Below are 19170 nucleotides of genomic sequence, written 5' to 3'. Positions count from 1 at the left end.
AACAAACAACCTCTAGTAGGTCTAACACACCAGAGGAAGAGGTTTGATTTAGTCTCACCTGTGCTGAGGGGATAACGAGAATTATAACTATAAACTAATGAGCAGAAATCATGGTGCCCTATGTGCTCCACTTTATCATGAGGGTATGATTTAAATGGATAATTAAGCAACAAGAAGAAAGGTAGAAAGAGAAGGTAGGAAGGAAGAGAAGCCCGTGAGTGTATGTTTACAGGTTGAATTACAGCTCAAATGTCAGCTGCAGGCATACTCATTAGCCTTTATCTTATAATCAGGACACACACACACACACACACACACACACAGAAAGGGCTATAGAGAGTGTGAGCTCTTCAGGAGACGCATTGTGTAACACTAATGAAAGTGCAGCAAGTGAAAGAAAGGAGGAGGAGAGATAAAGCAAGATCAATGAGATGGAGAGAGAGCATGAAATTGATGATGAAGAGGGAGGAAATAATGGCAAACCCCTGAACACTTTTGCTTTTTACAGTAGGTAAACTGATCCCACTCCTTCTGAGTCACTGAGTTTGAGTAAGTACGAGATTTAACATTTTATTTCTATATTTTATTGAAGCTAACTTGTTTTAGCAAGAGAAATTAATTTTGTGGCTGAATAAATCTCTGCTGCATTGTCATCTACAGTGAAACGGCTAAAAGAAACGGCATTTTACAAAAATTGTGAGCTATTCTGAATGTAATAAAAAATGTAAGTGGTCAGGTACTGTAAAATAAAGACAAAACATCTTCCATCTGCATTATCTGCACCTAAAATAAAACCTACAGCATGACCTGAACACCTGTCCAATCCAATAAACTCCAATCTGTGCAATACAATAAATTATTGTAACATAATATTCTAATTTAAATAATACTAATTGTATTAAATATTGTAATTTTTTTTTATATCAACTAATAATGTATAAATTATAAATTACATATCCCTGTAGCTATATAACTTTAAACCATAGAGGGAGAAGATCAAAGGAAAGAGATTTTATGTTGTTAAATCCTTACTTTGTTACACACCTGAGCCAATATGGCTGCCTTCTGTCCAGCTGTGACCCGAATGGCCTGCTGGGTACTGGATGCAGGACTGGATGCCACGTGACCACCAGAGCTCTGTTTCCCAGAGCCCCCTGGCTGGCCAACCAAGAACGTGCCCTGAATAAAGTAATAGTGACTTTGTCAGCATAACCCAAACTGACAGTAAAGGCTTCTGGGATGTGTGTGTGTGTGTGTGTGTCTTTGACTGGACTCTGTTTCAGCATATTAAACAGAGGTCATTCAAATAGTATGTAAGAGTTACTGAATGAACCTAATTAAAGTAAGAGTACACACGTTCAAACTAAAATTGTTTAGATTGAACTAAACAACTAGTATGTCAGGATCAATTCTACTAGTTAGTACATGCAATAAATTATTTACAGCAAAGACTATTACCTGAGGAGTCTGTTTGAGGATATAAGAAGTGTAGGATAAGTTGGAAGGCAGGCTGCCAGACCCTGAGGACCCACTGGAGGAATGTGACCCTCCAGAACCAGAACTCTGAGACTGCTGGCCTGCAGACAGAGATAAACCTAGTTAGATGTTTATCTGAATACAGAAAGTGACACTGACAATGTTCCCAAATTCATATGACATGTGTGTCTGACCTGCGCTGTGTGAGGCTCTCAGAATGGCTCCCTGTGGGATCAGTAGCAGTTTGCCTTTGCCCGATGGGTTCTTGCTGTTGGTGGTCAGGTAGAGTTTGGTGCCCGGAGGCAGATTAGCCAGGTTTGCCAGGTTATTTGCTGGCAGTTGTAAGGTGGCCATAACTAAAAAAATAAATAAAAAAAATCACCACAAAAACAATAATTCATCAAAAGAGAAACATATATCAGGAAATAGTACAGTGTCAGAGAATAAAGGTTGAATTTGGATTAGGTAAGATATCAGTGAATATCAACTTGATCTGTTCCTCATTGAACGTCTTTGTCCTTGACAGCACATGGCAGCTATGTTTTCACTGTACATGCGCTATCGTTCAAACTAATTAAATCCTTTTATTTATCAGGGAAGCATTAAACTGATCAAAAGTGACAGTAAATACATTTATATTACAAGAAGATTTATATTTAAAATAAATGCTGTTGATTAAAATAAATGCTTTTGGACTTCTATTCATCACAGAAGCCTGAAAAAATGTATCAGTTTCCACAAAAATATTAAGTAGCACAAAAGGTTTCAACATTGATAATACAAAATATGTCACTTGAACACCAAAACAGCACATTAGAATCACATGACACTGAAAAAAGGGAGTGATGGCTGTTGAAGTTTCAGCTTTGCCATCACAGGCATAAATAACATTTTAACATTTATTAAAATAGAAAACACTCAGTCAAACTTGAAAATTTCCAATACAATATTACTTTTTACTATATTTGTGAACACAATTTTGGTGTGATCTAAGCTGACATTATAAGTGGACTCATAAGATGCAAAAAATGTGTAGAACATGGAACCTATACAGAACATACAACAATTCGGCTTTAAGTCTACTTCATATACCACTAACAAGCTTCCTATATGCATCCACATATAGGTGTCTTTAAAATGAATCAAACTAAATCCTGTTTCCCCCTGTGGCGGCAGGGAGATACAAGTGTCTGACTGAGTAATGGTGTTTCCTAATGGTTTAGTCAGCATTGCGGTATAGCCACACACACTTAGTTTAGCCCTGCAAAATTCCCCTCTCAGCACAACATCTGCTGATCAGCCTGACAAACACTTCTCCGAACACGCAAACAAATGCACAATCTTGTTCTTTCACCCACACACACTACTGTTCTGAACATCTTAATTAGCATCCCTGGCAAGACAAATGCTTTTTGAACTTTGCGCACATACACACACGTCACCTTCTAAAAATGAACACATGCACATTTTAATTTCAAGAATCAGATACATATCTATGCATATCCACAAACAAGCACCTCTCCTAAGGACAATCAAAAATGTTTTTTTCACATTCATTGGACCAAAATCTCACTCCACATAGCTGCATATTAAACATCAAGTTCTAACTGGTTGAGACTGTCGATTCATTTCGTTTTCAGTTAGGATAGAAAAACCTGATGCTGACAACTTTTCACGTTACCCTTGGTTATGATTAGTTATCTCGACTTGTTTAAAGAAAACACACAGCAGAGTAGAGAGCACATGAATTATCTGGGTCACTTTATGGCATGATGAGGGTCAAGAAAAAGTGTGTACACTGACCTCCACTCTTGCCACTTGCTCCAGACCCACTTGCTGCCTTGGTAACAGCATGCACCTGCTGTCCCGTGATGCCGCTTGCACCGCTGCCTCCTCCACTGACGATTGCTTTAGCGACACCCTGTGCTACCACTTGCTTTTGGCCCACCACTTTGGACACAGAGGGGCTGGACTTAGCAACCAAGATCTGCCCGCTGCTCACAGAGACCTGTTTGACAGCAGAGCCCAGTGGAATCCCCAAAACCTACAAAAACACACACGCGCAGTTACTCTGCAAATGGAAACACTTGTAAATTGCATAATTGAGCTGTCATAAATCAATAAATGTTACACTTTTGGTGTCCTTTTTATATAAAATATTTACTCATCATTTTTCTTCTACTCATATTTTTAGTATAATCAAATCAGGTGTATACACTATGGTTTAAAAGTTTTGGGTTGGTGTGGTTTTTGCTCATCAAGGCTGCATTTATTTGATCAAAATACAGGAATAGAGTACTGTTCTGGAATATTATTAAAATTACTGTCTTCTATATTCAAATATTTTAAAATATAATGTATTCATGTGATAAAGAGCTGAACGTTCAACATCATTTTCCAGTTTTCAGTGTCACATGATCCTTCAGAAATCATTCTAATATGCTGATTTGCTGCTCAAGAAATATTTATTATTATTATAATTATTATTATTATCAATGTAAAAACAGTTGTGCTGCTTAATGTTTTGTTGAAACCCTGATACATGTTTTTTTAGGAATCTTTGATTATAGAAAGAACAATATTTATCTGAAATATAAATCTTTCGTAACATTATAAATGTCTTAAAAAACATTATACTGTCACTTTTGATCAATTAAGTTCATCCTTGTGGAATAAAATCTTACAGACTCCAAACTTTTAAACAGTAGTATAATGTTATATATTAAGTCTTATTTCAATGTGAGAAAGTCATTCACATCTCAACAGTAATTCCGGAAAAATGTTGATTAGTGGTTACACCTTAAGGATCTGAAAACCTTTGCGCCTGATCGAGAAACTTCATCTTTAAAAAAAAAGGTATAATTAATTTATAAAGATACTAAAGAAAATGGCTTAACTTAAAACCAAAATTTCTAAGGAGTAATATGAAAAATCGGCAATAAGTGGCTGAAAAGCTCTAATGTAGAGTTTGGAAGTTAAGACTTTTTTTTCCGCAGAATGCCATACTGTAGAATAGATGGACAGTCTCTAAACAGGATGTACGAGTGACTTTGACTCTCAGATGCTAAAAAAGGCTTCAGTAAAGAGAGGAGTAGGAGGTCCACAGAGACACAATGACCTGAGATATGTTTAGACCGCATGGCCACAGCGCACTCCAGTTTCAAAAACTCTCTCAGATAGCCTGCATTGAGGAATGAAACTATAGAAATACAGAACTGAAGTATGGAACTAGCTAGACATTATTTTTGGACATTATAGATGCATCTGAACAATCTTTGAGCTACGATGCCCAATTATTTAGGTAAGCAGCTCACTAGATACTGAAACAGGCAAAGAGTGGAACAATAGGATTTGGTTTGAAAACAGTCTAAGATTAAAGAGTCAACCAAATATGAAATATAAACAGTCAAATTGAATATTATTATAACGGTAAACAAAACAAATAAAGTATTCATAAAAACCTTGCTGGGTGTGGCAGCTCCAGTCCCTGCCCCACTCTGTTTTTGCGGCGACATGGCTATCATGTGACCACCCTTCACTGTCACATACTGTTGTTGCTGCTGGGAAGCTGCTGTGGAAACGACCTGTTGCTGTGGTGACAGCTGGGTTGGCACCTCTCCTGGTTCTTGCTTGATTATAACCTTTAGACAGACAGACAGAGAGAGAATTTTTATTACTCTGTGCTTGTCATATTACAGCGAGATGTGCACTGAAAAGCCATCAGTTTGATTCACGGTTCAATTTCATCCAAGATATTTTGCAGAGATATTGGGTGTGTGATCCAATCCGAAGTTAATTTAGTGAATCACACATTCCCTTGGGTAAGATAAACATATGCTTCTCTGAGTGAGAGGCTGAACACTGAGACGAACTCAGTGAACTTGAGTTGAGATTCACCTCTCCTGCCAGTAGCACACAGCAAAATGTAAACCAATGCAAACTTCATCATACAAAACACACATAATCTCAACATCACTGTCATATCTCTCATATAAACAACAGTAAAAACACTCACACTCAAACACTGTAACCCTGAACTTAAAATTAAATGTTTCTTTAGAAACTACAGTGCAAAAAAAGGATTTGAAGTTCTTTCTTCATTCTTTATTATTATTACCATTCTAGACTAAGTCATCAAACTATGAAAATAAACAAATGGGAATTATATAGTGCTCTAAAATGTTGAAAAAAAAAAAACTTTATTTCTTATCTTATTTACATCACTTTTTGAAGGTCTCCACCATCTGTCTTAGAAATTAGCTACACTGTGCATTCTTTTAAACAAGACTGTATTAAACATTTAATCATTCAGACAACAGTTTTTAAGATCATGTACAGTACCATACATAAAATATTTTTTTCAAGAAATTAATTTTCTTTTATTCAGCAAGGAAGCATTAAATTGAACAAAAGTGACAGTAAATAAACTTAAGTTTTTCTGTAGAATATGTCTATTTTAAATAAATGATGTTCTTTTGACAATTCAATTCATCAAAGAATCCTGGGGGGGGGGGGACAGTATCATGGTCTACAAATAAAAAAAATGTAAAAAAAAATTCAACATTCATCATAAGGAATGTTTCTTGAGCTTCAAATTTAGATTTCTGAAGGATCATGTGACCTTGAAGACTGGAGTAATGCCTGCTGAAAATTCAGTTTTGCCATCACAAGAATAAATTAAATTGTAATAATATTTCACAATATCAATATATTTTTTAGCAAATAAATGCAGGCTTGGAGAGCTAAAGAGACATTTATCAAACTTAAAAAAAAATCTTACTGACCCCAAACACAAGCTCAAATTAATTTTGACTATACTGAAGAAACATAAGTGGACCATTCCCAGTGCATGTCCACGTATGAGAGTGTGGGTGTGTGTGTGTGTGTGTATGCTCTGGGAATACTTCAGTCCTCTGCACAGCTTGTGTAAAAGCAGCAGCATCACGCCACAGTTAGATGTCCCAATTTAAACCTTCACACACACACAGCTGCTGCAGACCTCTTACTGCACCGCCTGGCAGTAACTATTAATAACTACCGGTGTTAATTTAGCCCGCAGTGTCCAGAAAACATTGAAACACCCTCAGAGAATAACCCAGATAGAGAGGGAGAGACAGAGAGAGATCATCACTGAATTTGAGTCAGTTTTTCTTCAGTTCATAAGAGGGACAGACAACCTATAACCTGCTTTGGTTGGTATGAATGATTATAACAAACATTATCTTTTCACTTTGTAAATAACTGTAAAGAACAGCAGAACCCATATTAATAACTCTATAGAACAATGACAGGGAAATTAATCCCTATTTAGGGGTGCCTTCCTCTTACAAGCTCCATTACAGCTCTCTCTGAACACAAATGGGTACTGGTTCATCATGCTAATCTGCCTGAAGGGAAACTGATTGTTCCACATTGTTTTCAACAGCCTACATCTGTATTTCAATTACAGGTGATTTCACTCACAATACCCACATCATTTCTACTGATATTCCATTCTCATCCACCCACACTTTACTTCAGTTGCCTTGTAGGAGCAAGAAAGAGATGCTCACCACTCTAATGCATGGTAATATATCAAAAAGACTGCTAAAAGGAGGCAAAGCACATTTACCAGAAGGTAAATTTCACAAGTCCTAAACACATAGCTGGACTAGAGCACCAAGACCCCAAACTGCAATCAAATGTGAGTTGCAATAATTCCATTCACAGAGAGAGTCAATCTCACCTTGACCCCAGAGGACAGGAAGCTGCTGGTGTGAACTTTAGGAGCAGGCGATCGAGCACCATGGGCTGTGCTGCTCTGCTTAGCCGTCGGACTGCCTGAGATGAACACATGAAAACAGCAGATATAACAAATATGTATTACACTTCAGAAGCTTAATGGAGTTTAACTTCACATCCGGCATATGTCAGCAGAGAGAGGTCAGCTGGAAGATCGAGTTATGACATCGTCATTAAAAATTACAAGTTGTTGAGAAAAAATAAGCAAATAAATAAAAATGAAGCATTCATGTATGAATCATTCACAATAAAATCTTTATTTAGTGCGACAAGATCAGTCAAAACAAAAGAAAAAATGAATTTTTATGGACCCCTTTCACAAGCGTTACGAAAAGAGTGCTTTGTTTTACATTTACTTCATGTGTTTTGTGTGTCAATATATCATGCCATTATCACAGTGCTTTTTGTTCTTGCTCAGGTTTAAGACTTTCTCAGAGGTCTATAAAAAAAATATGAAGCAGAATTTCTGAAAATATTTGCATCGTTTTGGCACAAAGAGGTTTCTGTCTGCATCTTTGTGCACAATGGACACAGCTCATTGTTTAACTTAAATGTGTTAAGACTGCAGCTCTGCTCTTCTGTGCTCAATTTCTCCAGTATATATGTGTAACTGACAAAACAAAGGAGTTTATTTACTCCAAATCTCATAATGCACCATCCCCCAGGATGGTTGGCATGCAGCTGCTTCTTCAGATTCACAGCCTGATTTTCACAAGCTCTGTTCTCCAATAACACAAAGACAGAGATCTTACAGCTGAAGACATGCATACAGTGATTTTCTGAAGCTGCTCTGACACTCAGAGACTTAATTTAAATAGGAAAATGAATTAAAATGACTAAAGTTGTCATAACATAATTATGGAGCCCCGCACATGACATGCAAGAGAAAATAAATAAATCATGCGCACGATTTACTAATTCGTTCCCTCGATGTACTTAAACGTGCACACGATTACTATTTCGTTCCCTTGATTTGCTAAATCGTGCGCACAATTTACTAATTCGTTCTCTTGATTTATAAATCGTTTGCATGATTTAGCAAATCAAGGGAAAGAATTAGTAAATCCTGTGTACAATTTATAAATCGAGGGAACGAAATAGTAAATCGTGCACGATTTAGCCTTCTATTTTCTCTGCATGCCATGTGCGGGGCTCCGTACATAATTGTTATTTTAAAGAAAGAATTGTTTACTTTCTGTAAGGTCATCTTTATTTTTCCTACAAATGAGCTTCACTCATCTTCATGTAATACATCTACATTTTCCCAGTAGGGAATCTTCATTTCTGGGCGATGCCTTAATTTATAAAAGCATGTAGCAGAATATTTTATATGTTGGTTTTAGTTTTAATTCAAAGCAGCTGTTTCTTAGATGTTCAGACTTCATTAATGCCTCATTTTCATGCAGCTGTATGAATTCTGGAGAGGCCTTATCAGAACATAGCAGAGTCATAAGAGATTGGCTGTGTATAAAAACCTAATGAGCTGCAAACAAAGACAGCATTTTTTGAAAAGATCAAAGTTTAAACCAAATGTTTGAATCATGTCTCCTACTCGACCTGGATAGCATTTAGGGCATCACTGGCTTGTTTTCTTTTTGAGCATTCAACCTAAAAACAGGGTTTCTGCAAGTTTTAGAAGTTAAATTTAAGTTAAATTTAAAGAAAATATATCTGCTCCCAACCACTGAAATATTACTGTACCTTCTGATCACACTGCAATGCTCTTCCTCCGTACTTGTATCTTGCTTATTAATGCAAATGTCTTAATTAAATAATTAAATATAATTACATTTATAATTAAAACAAGAACAAATATCTGCCAGTAAATTTTCATACGTCACTGACAGATATTTGTTCTTGTATTAAGCATAAACTTAAATCACTTTGTTCAATTTTTGTAAGCATATCTTCATTTAAGGATGTTTAGATATTTGTACTGGAAAACAAGTGTCTTGTCAGCATTTTTAGCCATAACAGAAGTGTTGGAACGCTCATCTTCAGTGTCCTACCTACATGTCAGGCATTATACATTTGACTCAAATGCACTCATGATGTCCCACAAAGCTGCCTATATAGACATCCATTAGGTTTTGAAAACCAGCAATTTTCTAAAGCCCAAGAAAAATGACAACTATGATTCCGATAGTCATGGCAGGGAAAATACACAGTGTAGAGTTTTGAGAAGCATCTGTACATTTGTTCCTGTTACGTCCATCTCTAATGGTCACTATGTTGCTTTAGCACCACAGCACAGAATTCTGATCACCCACACAAACACTCATCTTCCCTGAGAGCATGTAGGTGTGTTTTTGTGGAGGCCTGAGCATGTGTGTGTGTTGTAACGATGTTAACTGGGGTGCCAGGATGCAGTTATAGGTGATACAGCATTTGCGAGAAGCACATCAGCTATGCAGCCATGGAGGTGGAATTTGTTCTTACACACACACACACACACACATACACACACACAGTAATGTTACATCAACTGCATACTCCACACACACCTAAACTCACAGTGATGTGGTCGCTATGGCAACCTGGTCTTATGATGGCCTGTAAACCCACAGCATGAGTCAGAAAGAGTGAAGCAAAGAGAGTGTGTGTGTGAGAGAGAGCACAAGAAGGGAAAAAGAGCTAAAGTTTGTGATTTGGCTTCATCATTCACTCCCAACACTTTTTCACTGTGTCCTCCCCATGCTCGATGCGACAAATTTCTAGAAAAAGTAATTTCTCTGTCCTCGCTAGAACTAGAATGTTACTGCAAAGCAAAAACAATTGTAGCCAATCACAACTTGTTAGATGTTGAATATAAAGGAGATGAAAAAGAAACCTAGAGAGCAATATCTGACAATATCATGTGATAAAAGCGACACATTGTTACTCTTTGTGTAGGGATGAGGGAGAGCAAGTACCTGTAGCTGCAGATGTCGACGCAGCCATATTAATAACTTGGCCTGGTTTGTCCACGATAATGTAGGGGTTATTTATGACTGAGGGGCTGGACTTCATGTGTACTGGCGTGGATGATGATGTCCGGGGGAGAGGAGAGTGACTAGGGGTGGAGATAGGAGAACCTGGAACACAAACATTGTGTTTCTATGATTAGATTTATAGTGTGATGCTCATAAATTTCTCATCATGTTTAACCGCACAGACTGCAAATCCATAATGCTTTACAAAGCAGTTTCACATCTTTACTATAGTCTCCTTTTCTTGTCTTATCTTTATAAAACAAGCACACTAAGTTTGATGTTTGGATTTCCCTCAAAAGGGCAAACTCGAGACTGACTTTAAACTATTTTTGAGTGTCAGAGAATACAGCGTTTTAATAAGACAATGGTAAACAGTGTCATGTTGATGCAAGTTCATACCAGACTGCTACAAGTCAAGTATTTTCCTAGATATGTCAAAGTTTATGAGTCTCACAGCATCAAATCTTTGAAAGCTATGCACTAGTAAGTAAACAAGATAGAAATGGTAGTCTGGTCAATTCGCATGCCAATAAGAGCCTTCAATACTCTTTAATTTTACCATAGTGAATTAGTGAAGGAACAGCTGCTTCCCTTATCAGTGTAAAAGTTAAGTTTGGCTGCCACTAGGGGGCAAAACAGCACACAAACATAAATGTTAGAGATATGGTGGCAAAAGTAGGTGGTTCTTGGTCAGAATAAGATGAAATGTGGACCAGATTTTATAAAGAGTAGGTCTGGCAAGGCAAGACTAGGACATATCAGACTGAGCTCCTCTTAGATCTGCTGTCACACACTGACAACAAATCTATAATGCATTACAGAGGAGTTTCTGACAGTCTCCTTTTCTCTAGAAAATCGAAACCTACAGCAGAAAAAAGCCAAAGCGGCATGAAAGAGACTGTATATAGAGGATTTTACTGCTTGCATTTCAACTCTGCTCTTCTCCAACTTCCTTGTGCACCTGTGAGACTCACCAGACACAATCTTGCAGCTCATCGTAATCGGCTGAAATGATTTCCCAGGTGATTCGGCGGGACTGGGCACTTGCCCTTGTGGAATTATCTTACAGCTGGCTGTGATTGGCTGAAAAGCTGAGTTTCCGTGGGAACCAAGGGTGATTTTCTCAGACCTATTTGACTGTGAAGTTCGTTCAGAACATGAAGATCGCACCAACTCACTCTTGACAGACACACCTGGAACTAAAATAAAAGGGACAACAATCAATTTTGTAATCAATAGATCTAATCAGTAATTCATTTACACACATTTAAGTACTAGAAGTATCTTTAGGAACCACTTTAAATTGTCGTCCGAAACACAAAATGCATTTTCATACAAGTGACTTGGGCATGGAATGTATAATGCAGGTCTAGTCTTGAACTAATACAGATTTTCAAAACAACTTCCAATGCCTATGCAATAAAGTGCAATCAAAATAATCCCATTTTAAAGACACAGTGGGATACTGCATAATTCTTTGGTGTTTCTATGTGGCATCATGTGAGATGGACAAGCATTTGTGTATGTTTTGTCTACCTCTGTCTGAGCTGGGCTGATCATCATGAGTGTGCAGAGAGTGAGAGGAGGGCCGCCGAGAGCTTTGGCCAGCTGTGGAGGAAGAACCAGACCCGCCCACAAACGGCAGATGAGAGGAAGATGAGGATGATGATGATGAAGATGAGGGAGCAGAGGGGATGAAGTCATCACCTAGTGAGTTTCTGTGGAGCTCAACATCCACCACCTTTAGAAAATAAGAAACAGAAAGAAAAAAAAATGGCATTTTAAAGATGAATCAAGGTATGTTTGACACTTGTAATAAACCTTGTCATCACAAAATCATTTTAGAACTATAAAACCCTGCACTTTCACTGTGTCCTGGTTGAAAAGTAATTTTCTGCTCCCCGAGTTCTGCAGCTTAAAAGAAGCCTTCATCATTCTCAGCATTTTATCTTTTCCTTAGAGTAAACATTTTTTTAAACTTTCTACACACCTTGTTGTACACATTCTGGAAAATCAGTTGCCCGGATAAAACGTTTAACTATGCTATGGCATCATGGTCAGAAACCAGATTTTATTCCATTTTTTACTTTACTGAACACAAACAACAAATCTTCTTTTGACACTTTCAATTATAACTCCAGTTTTGTGCTTGCCATCACCCTGAAGACTATGACATTTTCATCACTATATTCACAGCTGAGACCTTGACTTCTGTTCTTTGCCCATTTAGGTAAGTGATGTGCTCTTTCTTTAAGTTAATAACTGACAGACAAACACAATGTTCACAGTCCCTGTGTTTGTTTTACCTTTCAACCTGTTTTGATGTGCTAAAAGGATGGCAATGAGATGATCTTATGTAATTCTGCACATATGTGTACATAACTAAGAATCTGCAAGATGCTTTCTTTTTTTATTTAGTACTGTCTTGTTGAAACCATTTAACAAAACAGATATTTACATATATTCCACAAGACAAAATAATAACTGAATTTACACAAATTATCCTGTTGAAAAGTTTACAGATAGAAGCACAGCTAGATTTTTTGATAGCTTTGCTTCTGCATAGTACGTAATGAAAAGAAAACTCAATTTTTAGGATCTCTCATCTCAAAATAAAAAAGCTAATTAAGTAAACATATAAAAAAGGGGGCATGAAAACTTATGAGCACATCATCATGTAAAGATTAATATAGTGTGTCTTACCGTTTCAGCTCCCAAAGTCTGTAAACCTGTGTATGTTCTGTCAAGCTGAGGGAGAACAAGTAAAAGATAAATAACTGAAACATTAAAGAGCAGTCTTTGCTGAAGAGTATCTAAGAGGTTGATGTATGGACAAAAGTACATTAATCTGCAAACTATTCTTTTTTCTTGAATTCTTGATTCATCTCCCTTTATTTTATCTTTGTTATTTTAACCTATAACAAAAGGGATTGCTGTGACAACAGATAAAGAAAGGAAATATCAACAGACAGGATGCTTTATAAAATCGACCATTTCACCTTTAGACTCAGAGAATCTTGCATAAAAAGATAAATCCGTGCTGACATATTCTATTATACACAATCTGCACAGCACACACAAAAAACAAATGGAATCATCCAAGTAAATTTCAAAGAAACAGCTGTATGAATTTCCCACAAAAAAAGTACAAAGAAAGATAAAGAGGGAGAAAAGGAAAGATGAAAAGGGCAACAAAAGGGTTCAAAGAGAGTGTGTATGCAAGCGTTCAGTAAGTGTCTGACCTTTAAGTGGTGGATGATGTCAATACGTTTGTTCCGTTGGTCTTTAAAGTGAATCTGCACACGGACAGGAAACTCTCCCCACCCTCGACGGGTCAGGTGGAACGGTGGCTCACTAAACACACACACAAACAGAGTTTAAAGAGAAACTTTCTCTCTCAGCAGGCTGAACTTGACAAATGCACCACAGTGATGCTCATCCACTAGAGGGCACTGGCTGTTGTGTGCTGATATTACTTAAAGCAAAAAAAAAAAACAGCTAAATGAATCTTCACAAATAGGTAAACATTGCAGTCAGCATTATTTTTTTTTTGGGGGGGGGGTACTTTATTTAGCAAGGATGCAAGTAGGTTCATCAAGAGTTAAAGTAAAAACTTATAATGTTACAAAATAAAAGTATTTTAAATAAATGCTGTTTTTTGAACATTCTATTCATCAAAGAATCCTGTAAAAAAAAAAAACACTGAAAAATCAGCTCTGTGGTCACAGCAATTAATTATATTTTATTCTAAGATAAGTGACTTTTTTCAAAATCATTTTAAAAAATCTTAATGACCCCAGAGTTTAGAAAGATAGTGACCATTATAACAGTTTTACACGCAATTTACATTAAGATATTCTCAATAATAAGTGCAAAATATAACTACTGTATATCCAAAGATGGTTATGCTAAAAAAAAAAAAGGCTATACGGTGTGATATAATCAAAACAATCAATAAGAGAGGCAAGTAAACACACACCTGACTTCCACAAGGTCATTGGGCTTGTAGCTGGGGTGCAGGAAGAACCAGACTTTCTTCACAAAATGATCAATACTGGGCTCTTTGCGAGAACCTCGAACATACACCATCCATTTATGAGTGGACTGATCGTTCTCCTCGCGTTTATCAGGGGCAATATACCTGAAAGAGAGAGGAAAAAAAGAAAACAATTTTAAAAATCTAACTCAAATCAATTTATAGTTGCATGCATACATTCACTCATTGGTTGGGAAAGATTTGTTGTTGCCAATGTAAACCTGCCAGTAACTCAGAACAGCCAGCTACAGTTATATTTAAACATTAAACTCTAAATGTCACTCTTCAAGATTCAGTATGTAATAGCATGGCAGCAGTTCTACTAGGTATCCACTCAGTAGCAGCAAGGATAAAAGTTCAGTTTATTTGCACGTTGTGAGTTTTTCAGTTCAGCTTGCATAGCGCATTTTCAGCTACCTGCCTCAGTAATGTGATTTGTGTACTTCATTTTGAGTTTCTTGGGAAACAAGCATCTGCTACAAACATAAATGTAGAGCCATTCAGAGACCCTTTATTCAGATAAACAGCTTAAGACTGCGAGTTTTTTTCAGCACACCGGCCCTGAAGTAAACAGTCTCATAAAGATCTTTAGTAGCTCTGCAGGCAAAAAAAAAAAAGAGCTTATATCATTGCTCATATGCAGACACACACACTTGTGTCACTCTCACATGCTCTGAGTGCATTTTATGAGGTAAAGTAGATGAGGACTGTGTGATAATGCGGAATAAATGTGGTTAGATCGTTGCCTAGGGAAAACTAAAACGTTGCGCCATGTGAAAATTTATTGGGTTTCGGAGAAATAATACTGAGATTTTCAGGAGAAAGTGATGCATTTAAAAATTAATACAAGCTTACAGAAATAAATACTATTTCTCATAAAACCATCTGTCCAAATTACAAACTGCAACCATTTATTTAGCAGCTGTTTTATGTTTGTTTGTTTTGACAGAAGAGCAAAAAACATTTGTTCAATCAAAAATGAAAACTGTCACCATTTACTCACCCACACCATTCTTCCTAATAATATAATCGAACATACTTTTCCATGCAATTTTACATAGCTCCTTACTACAGCTGTGCTATACTCAAAGTCTTCTGAAGTCATACAATAGTTTTTTTTAAAGAATTTAAGTCTTCATTCACTGAAACCTTTGAAATTGTATTTCATCTTGGTATGTTCATGACCTCAGTCATAGAGGTATAGAATGATATTAGGGTGAGATAAAAATAACAGAATGACGATGGAATATTAATTTTTTGTTGAACTATCCCTTTAAGGTAGCAGAGCCGAGAATAAGGCGTCCTACTCAAGGGCACACCAGAATTGTTCAGAGAAAGAGCACAAACATCAATCAGGATCCCAGAGGAGCTAAATCAAAACTCTCCAGTGCAATAACAAAGATTTAGGCCAGAATGCCTCTGGTTGTTGAAATAAAGCTGATCTACACTACAAACAAATAGTAAAATATTCTTCAAATCACACAGGGCTCATGCTATGAGTGCAACAGCCATTATGCTAATATGGTAAAATTAAAATGAGTAATATCTGATCTGTAAAATAAGGGCAGAGACACAACCATAATGCTTCATACTTGGATACGTTGCCCACAACAATGGTTTTCTTCATGTAGAGCCGAGAAGCCTCATCTCCTGTAGTGTGGTAAGTCACATGCTGCTCTAAGGATGATGGCACACCAAATGTGTCCTACACATGAGCAAGTCATAAAAAAAAAATGTTAACTTCAGGTACTGTAGGCATAGAGTGTAAAAGTGCTGTAGCATTGTCAAGCCATGCAATCCCACAGACTTATGTTCTGATAGTGTGTGGGCTACTAACTTTTCCTGTGTTCCTGCCGGGTCGGCGTTCACGTGGAGCGCCGTCCTCTCTCCCACTGTCTGTCTCCCTCTCCCCAGCCTCCCCATGTTGGCTGAGGGACTCGGTCTCTGACTGGACCTGTGATGGTGTCTCTGAATTCTGGTTCAGTGGAGAGGAGGAGCGGGAGGGAGAATCCAAGAAGCGTTTTATGGCAGGGTGGTTCAGCACAGATGGGTCACTTTTAGAGGCCTGAAAGCAAATGAATCAGTAATCAACTGTTTGTGCTTAGAGTTAGAGGGAATTTCAACAAAGCAGCAACAAAACTGGAAGTTTGTTCTTGCAGAATGATCAAAACCAGAAGTCTGTTGTTTTTTTACATATATAAAGTGCAACAATAATTTTCCACATTTTCCGTTACCTTGGTTCCAAAAGTTATGAACAAAACCAACCAGCTATGAGGTGAGTCACACCACTACAACCATTTATTTGAAGCAAAAAGTATCAGAAAATCTGACAAATACAAAGGTACAAGACTGTATACTTAACGACTTTAATAAGGGAAAGAATTACTACACTCCCACACTCCCATGAAGCATTACGAATGATTTAATCAAATTAAAAAGATGGAGAAATATATCATTATACTTCAATCAATAGTTTATTTATATATATATATATATATATATATATATATATATATATATATATATATATATATATATATATATATATATATATATACACACACACACACATTTATTGCATATTATGCGAACAAATATGTAAGTAGATGAACTTATCTAGGAAATTCGCAATGCATCATGGGAGTGGGCAGACGATAAAGAGATTTTTTGCAGAATCACAGGTAATGTATTTTGAAACATTAACAGCCTCATAGATCACAGCAGGCCCACCCAAAAATAAAAATACTGTCATATTTAAAGGGTAAGTTCACCCAAAAATGAAAATTCTGTCATTAATTACTCACCCTCATGTCATTCCAAACCTGTAAGACCTCTGTTCATCTTCGGAACACAAATCAAGATATTTTGATTCATTCACGTGAGCTCTCTGACCTTCCATAGACAGCAAGTGTCCTTACACGATCAAAGTTCAGAAACATAGGAAGGACATCTGTAAAATAATCCATGTGACATCAGGGGTTCAACCGAAATTTAACGAAGCTATGAGAATAGTTTTTGTGCGCAAAAAAATAAAATAAATATAAAATAACGACTTTATTCAACAATTCGTCTCCTCTGCATCACACTGGCACAATTTTGGAGAATATCCACTGAACACAAATAGCGTACGCTGTTCTGTGTCAGCTGTGTCACGCTGAAACGTAGTTTTCAATCAGATTAAAGCGTAAACGACGTAAACAGCGTATCCGCGTTACCCAGCTAACACAGAACAGCATACACTGTTAACGTTCAGTGGATATTCTCAAAAATGGCACTAGGGTGACGAGGAGGAAACGAATTGTTGAATAAAATCTTTTTTTTTTTTCTTTTGCGCACAAAAAGTATTCTCGTAGCTTCGTAAAATTACGGTTGAACCCCTGATGTCACATGAGTTATTTTAATGATCTACTCGCTATGTTTCTGGACCTTGATCGTGTAAGGATCATTGCTGTCTATGGGAGGGTCAGAGAGCTCTCAGATTCCATCAAAAATAACTTAAATTATGTTCCGAAGATGAACGGAGGTCTTATGGGTTTGGAACGACATGAGGTTGAGTAATTAATAAAATTTTTGGGTGAACTATCCCTTTAAAATCAACTGCCCTATGGAGAAAATGAATAGTATTTTTACTTCTGGAACTCGACTGTTTTACTCTATTGACAAAATGTATCAGTGCATCTAATCTCTATAGATTACCTCAGGAACTTTAGGCTGGCCAGCATTGGCATAGTAGTTTGCGACAATGCACGCTCTGAGCTTGTCCATCATTCTCCTGGCCTCATTCAACCTCTGAGGGGAAAATAAACAGATAATAGTTCAGCTTTTAAAAGTCATGTAGTGTACTACAGGTTTAGGTGTTTACTTTGTCTCAAGATCTTTTAAATTAAGTGTTGACACTGTACCCATAACTGAATGTAAATACAGTTTCTCAGTACATGTTGCACTTCTGATTAAAGTACTTCTGGACTAACAAAGCACTGCTAGTCCTAAAATAAAGTGAGTATTGGACAGACAATTACCTGCCCGATAACCTCGATCTCATGCTCTTTATTCTTCATCTCCAGAGAAAACTGATCCTTGATGATCGCTTCAATCTTCTGCACCGCAGCTTCACGGGCTGGAAAAATCACTCAAGCAGATTAAAAAACGACTTGTGTGATATTCTTAACGTTACATCACTGTTAGGAACCTAGTCTTACCATTCTGCTCCACCACTTTACTCCTCTTGTTCTCCTGCACTTGAGTGATGTCTTCATAGTCAGGATCTTTGTCCTCTATTTTCCTTTTCACTCCAGACATGATCACTCATTGGCTGGACTGGAGACACAGTACACAACATGTCACATAAACAACAACAAACTTGTACAGACACACACAGAGGCTGAGTCTCAAAACTTAGCTGCTCACCTGCTTGCTTGTAATGTCTAACAATGCGTCCTAGATAGGCAGCTTGTTAGACTTTGAGACACAGCCCTAGTATAAAAGCATACAAGTGTGATTATATTTCTTTGACAAACTGATATCAGCTATTGCAGAGGTTTAAAAACAACTAACAGAAACAAGTAGCTGCTAATCTGACACACACACACACAAACACACACACACACTAACGTTACGCTAAACAAAACAAGTTTTTTAAGCAGTTGTTGCACAACTCACACCACTAACGCTTTTCTAAACTGCGCAAAACGTGACGCAGACACGCACAAATGTGGTCAGTGTGTTTATTTACACGGTAAACCTACGCTGAATTGGCTGGTGAGGTGTTTAACGGTGAGGTGTTAGCCGTTAGCTTCGGTTGGTCTCGCGCACACGAAAGTCTCGCGCGGACACACGAACTCGTGCAGGGCGCGTTCCCGCTCAGGAAAGAGCGCAGCAAGCGCGCGGCCTACATTAGCGAGATCG

The 19170-nt window shown here is 37.3% G+C and overlaps 1 protein-coding gene across 5 annotated transcripts in view; it reads right to left on the bottom strand.

Moving 5' to 3' along the window:
* Nucleotides 1-19170, bottom strand: part of yeats2 (YEATS domain containing 2) — a 30288-nt gene extending 11118 nt beyond the window's left edge. Inside the window, exons 1-19 of one of the 5 annotated variants that reach the window (XM_019124388.2) lie at nt 19011-19170; nt 18673-18738; nt 18465-18582; nt 18285-18382; nt 17962-18054; nt 16103-16330; nt 15858-15970; nt 14209-14370; nt 13472-13583; nt 12933-12977; nt 11766-11970; nt 11204-11428; nt 10170-10331; nt 7202-7296; nt 4938-5117; nt 3280-3520; nt 1671-1832; nt 1459-1577; nt 1033-1179 (exon numbers count right to left, since the gene is read on the bottom strand). In XM_019124388.2, coding sequence (XP_018979933.1) covers nt 1033-1179; nt 1459-1577; nt 1671-1832; nt 3280-3520; nt 4938-5117; nt 7202-7296; nt 10170-10331; nt 11204-11428; nt 11766-11970; nt 12933-12977; nt 13472-13583; nt 14209-14370; nt 15858-15970; nt 16103-16330; nt 17962-18054; nt 18285-18382; nt 18465-18564 — 2487 coding nt within the window. In that variant the 5' untranslated portion in view covers nt 18565-18582; nt 18673-18738; nt 19011-19170. Of the gene's footprint in view, nt 1-1032; nt 1180-1458; nt 1578-1670; nt 1833-3279; nt 3521-4937; nt 5118-7201; nt 7297-10169; nt 10332-11203; nt 11429-11765; nt 11971-12932; nt 12978-13471; nt 13584-14208; nt 14371-15857; nt 15971-16102; nt 16331-17961; nt 18055-18284; nt 18383-18464; nt 18583-18672; nt 18739-18924 lie in introns of all 5 variants that reach the window. The other 4 variants (XM_042718876.1, XM_042718873.1, XM_042718874.1 and 1 more) reach the window with 4 other exon arrangements.

Source organism: Cyprinus carpio, chromosome B2 (assembly GCF_018340385.1).
Source record: "Cyprinus carpio isolate SPL01 chromosome B2, ASM1834038v1, whole genome shotgun sequence".
NCBI lineage: Eukaryota > Metazoa > Chordata > Actinopteri > Cypriniformes > Cyprinidae > Cyprinus > Cyprinus carpio.
The sequence above is the reverse complement of the archived record's forward strand: the minus strand, read 5'-3'. Positions and strand labels throughout refer to the sequence as shown.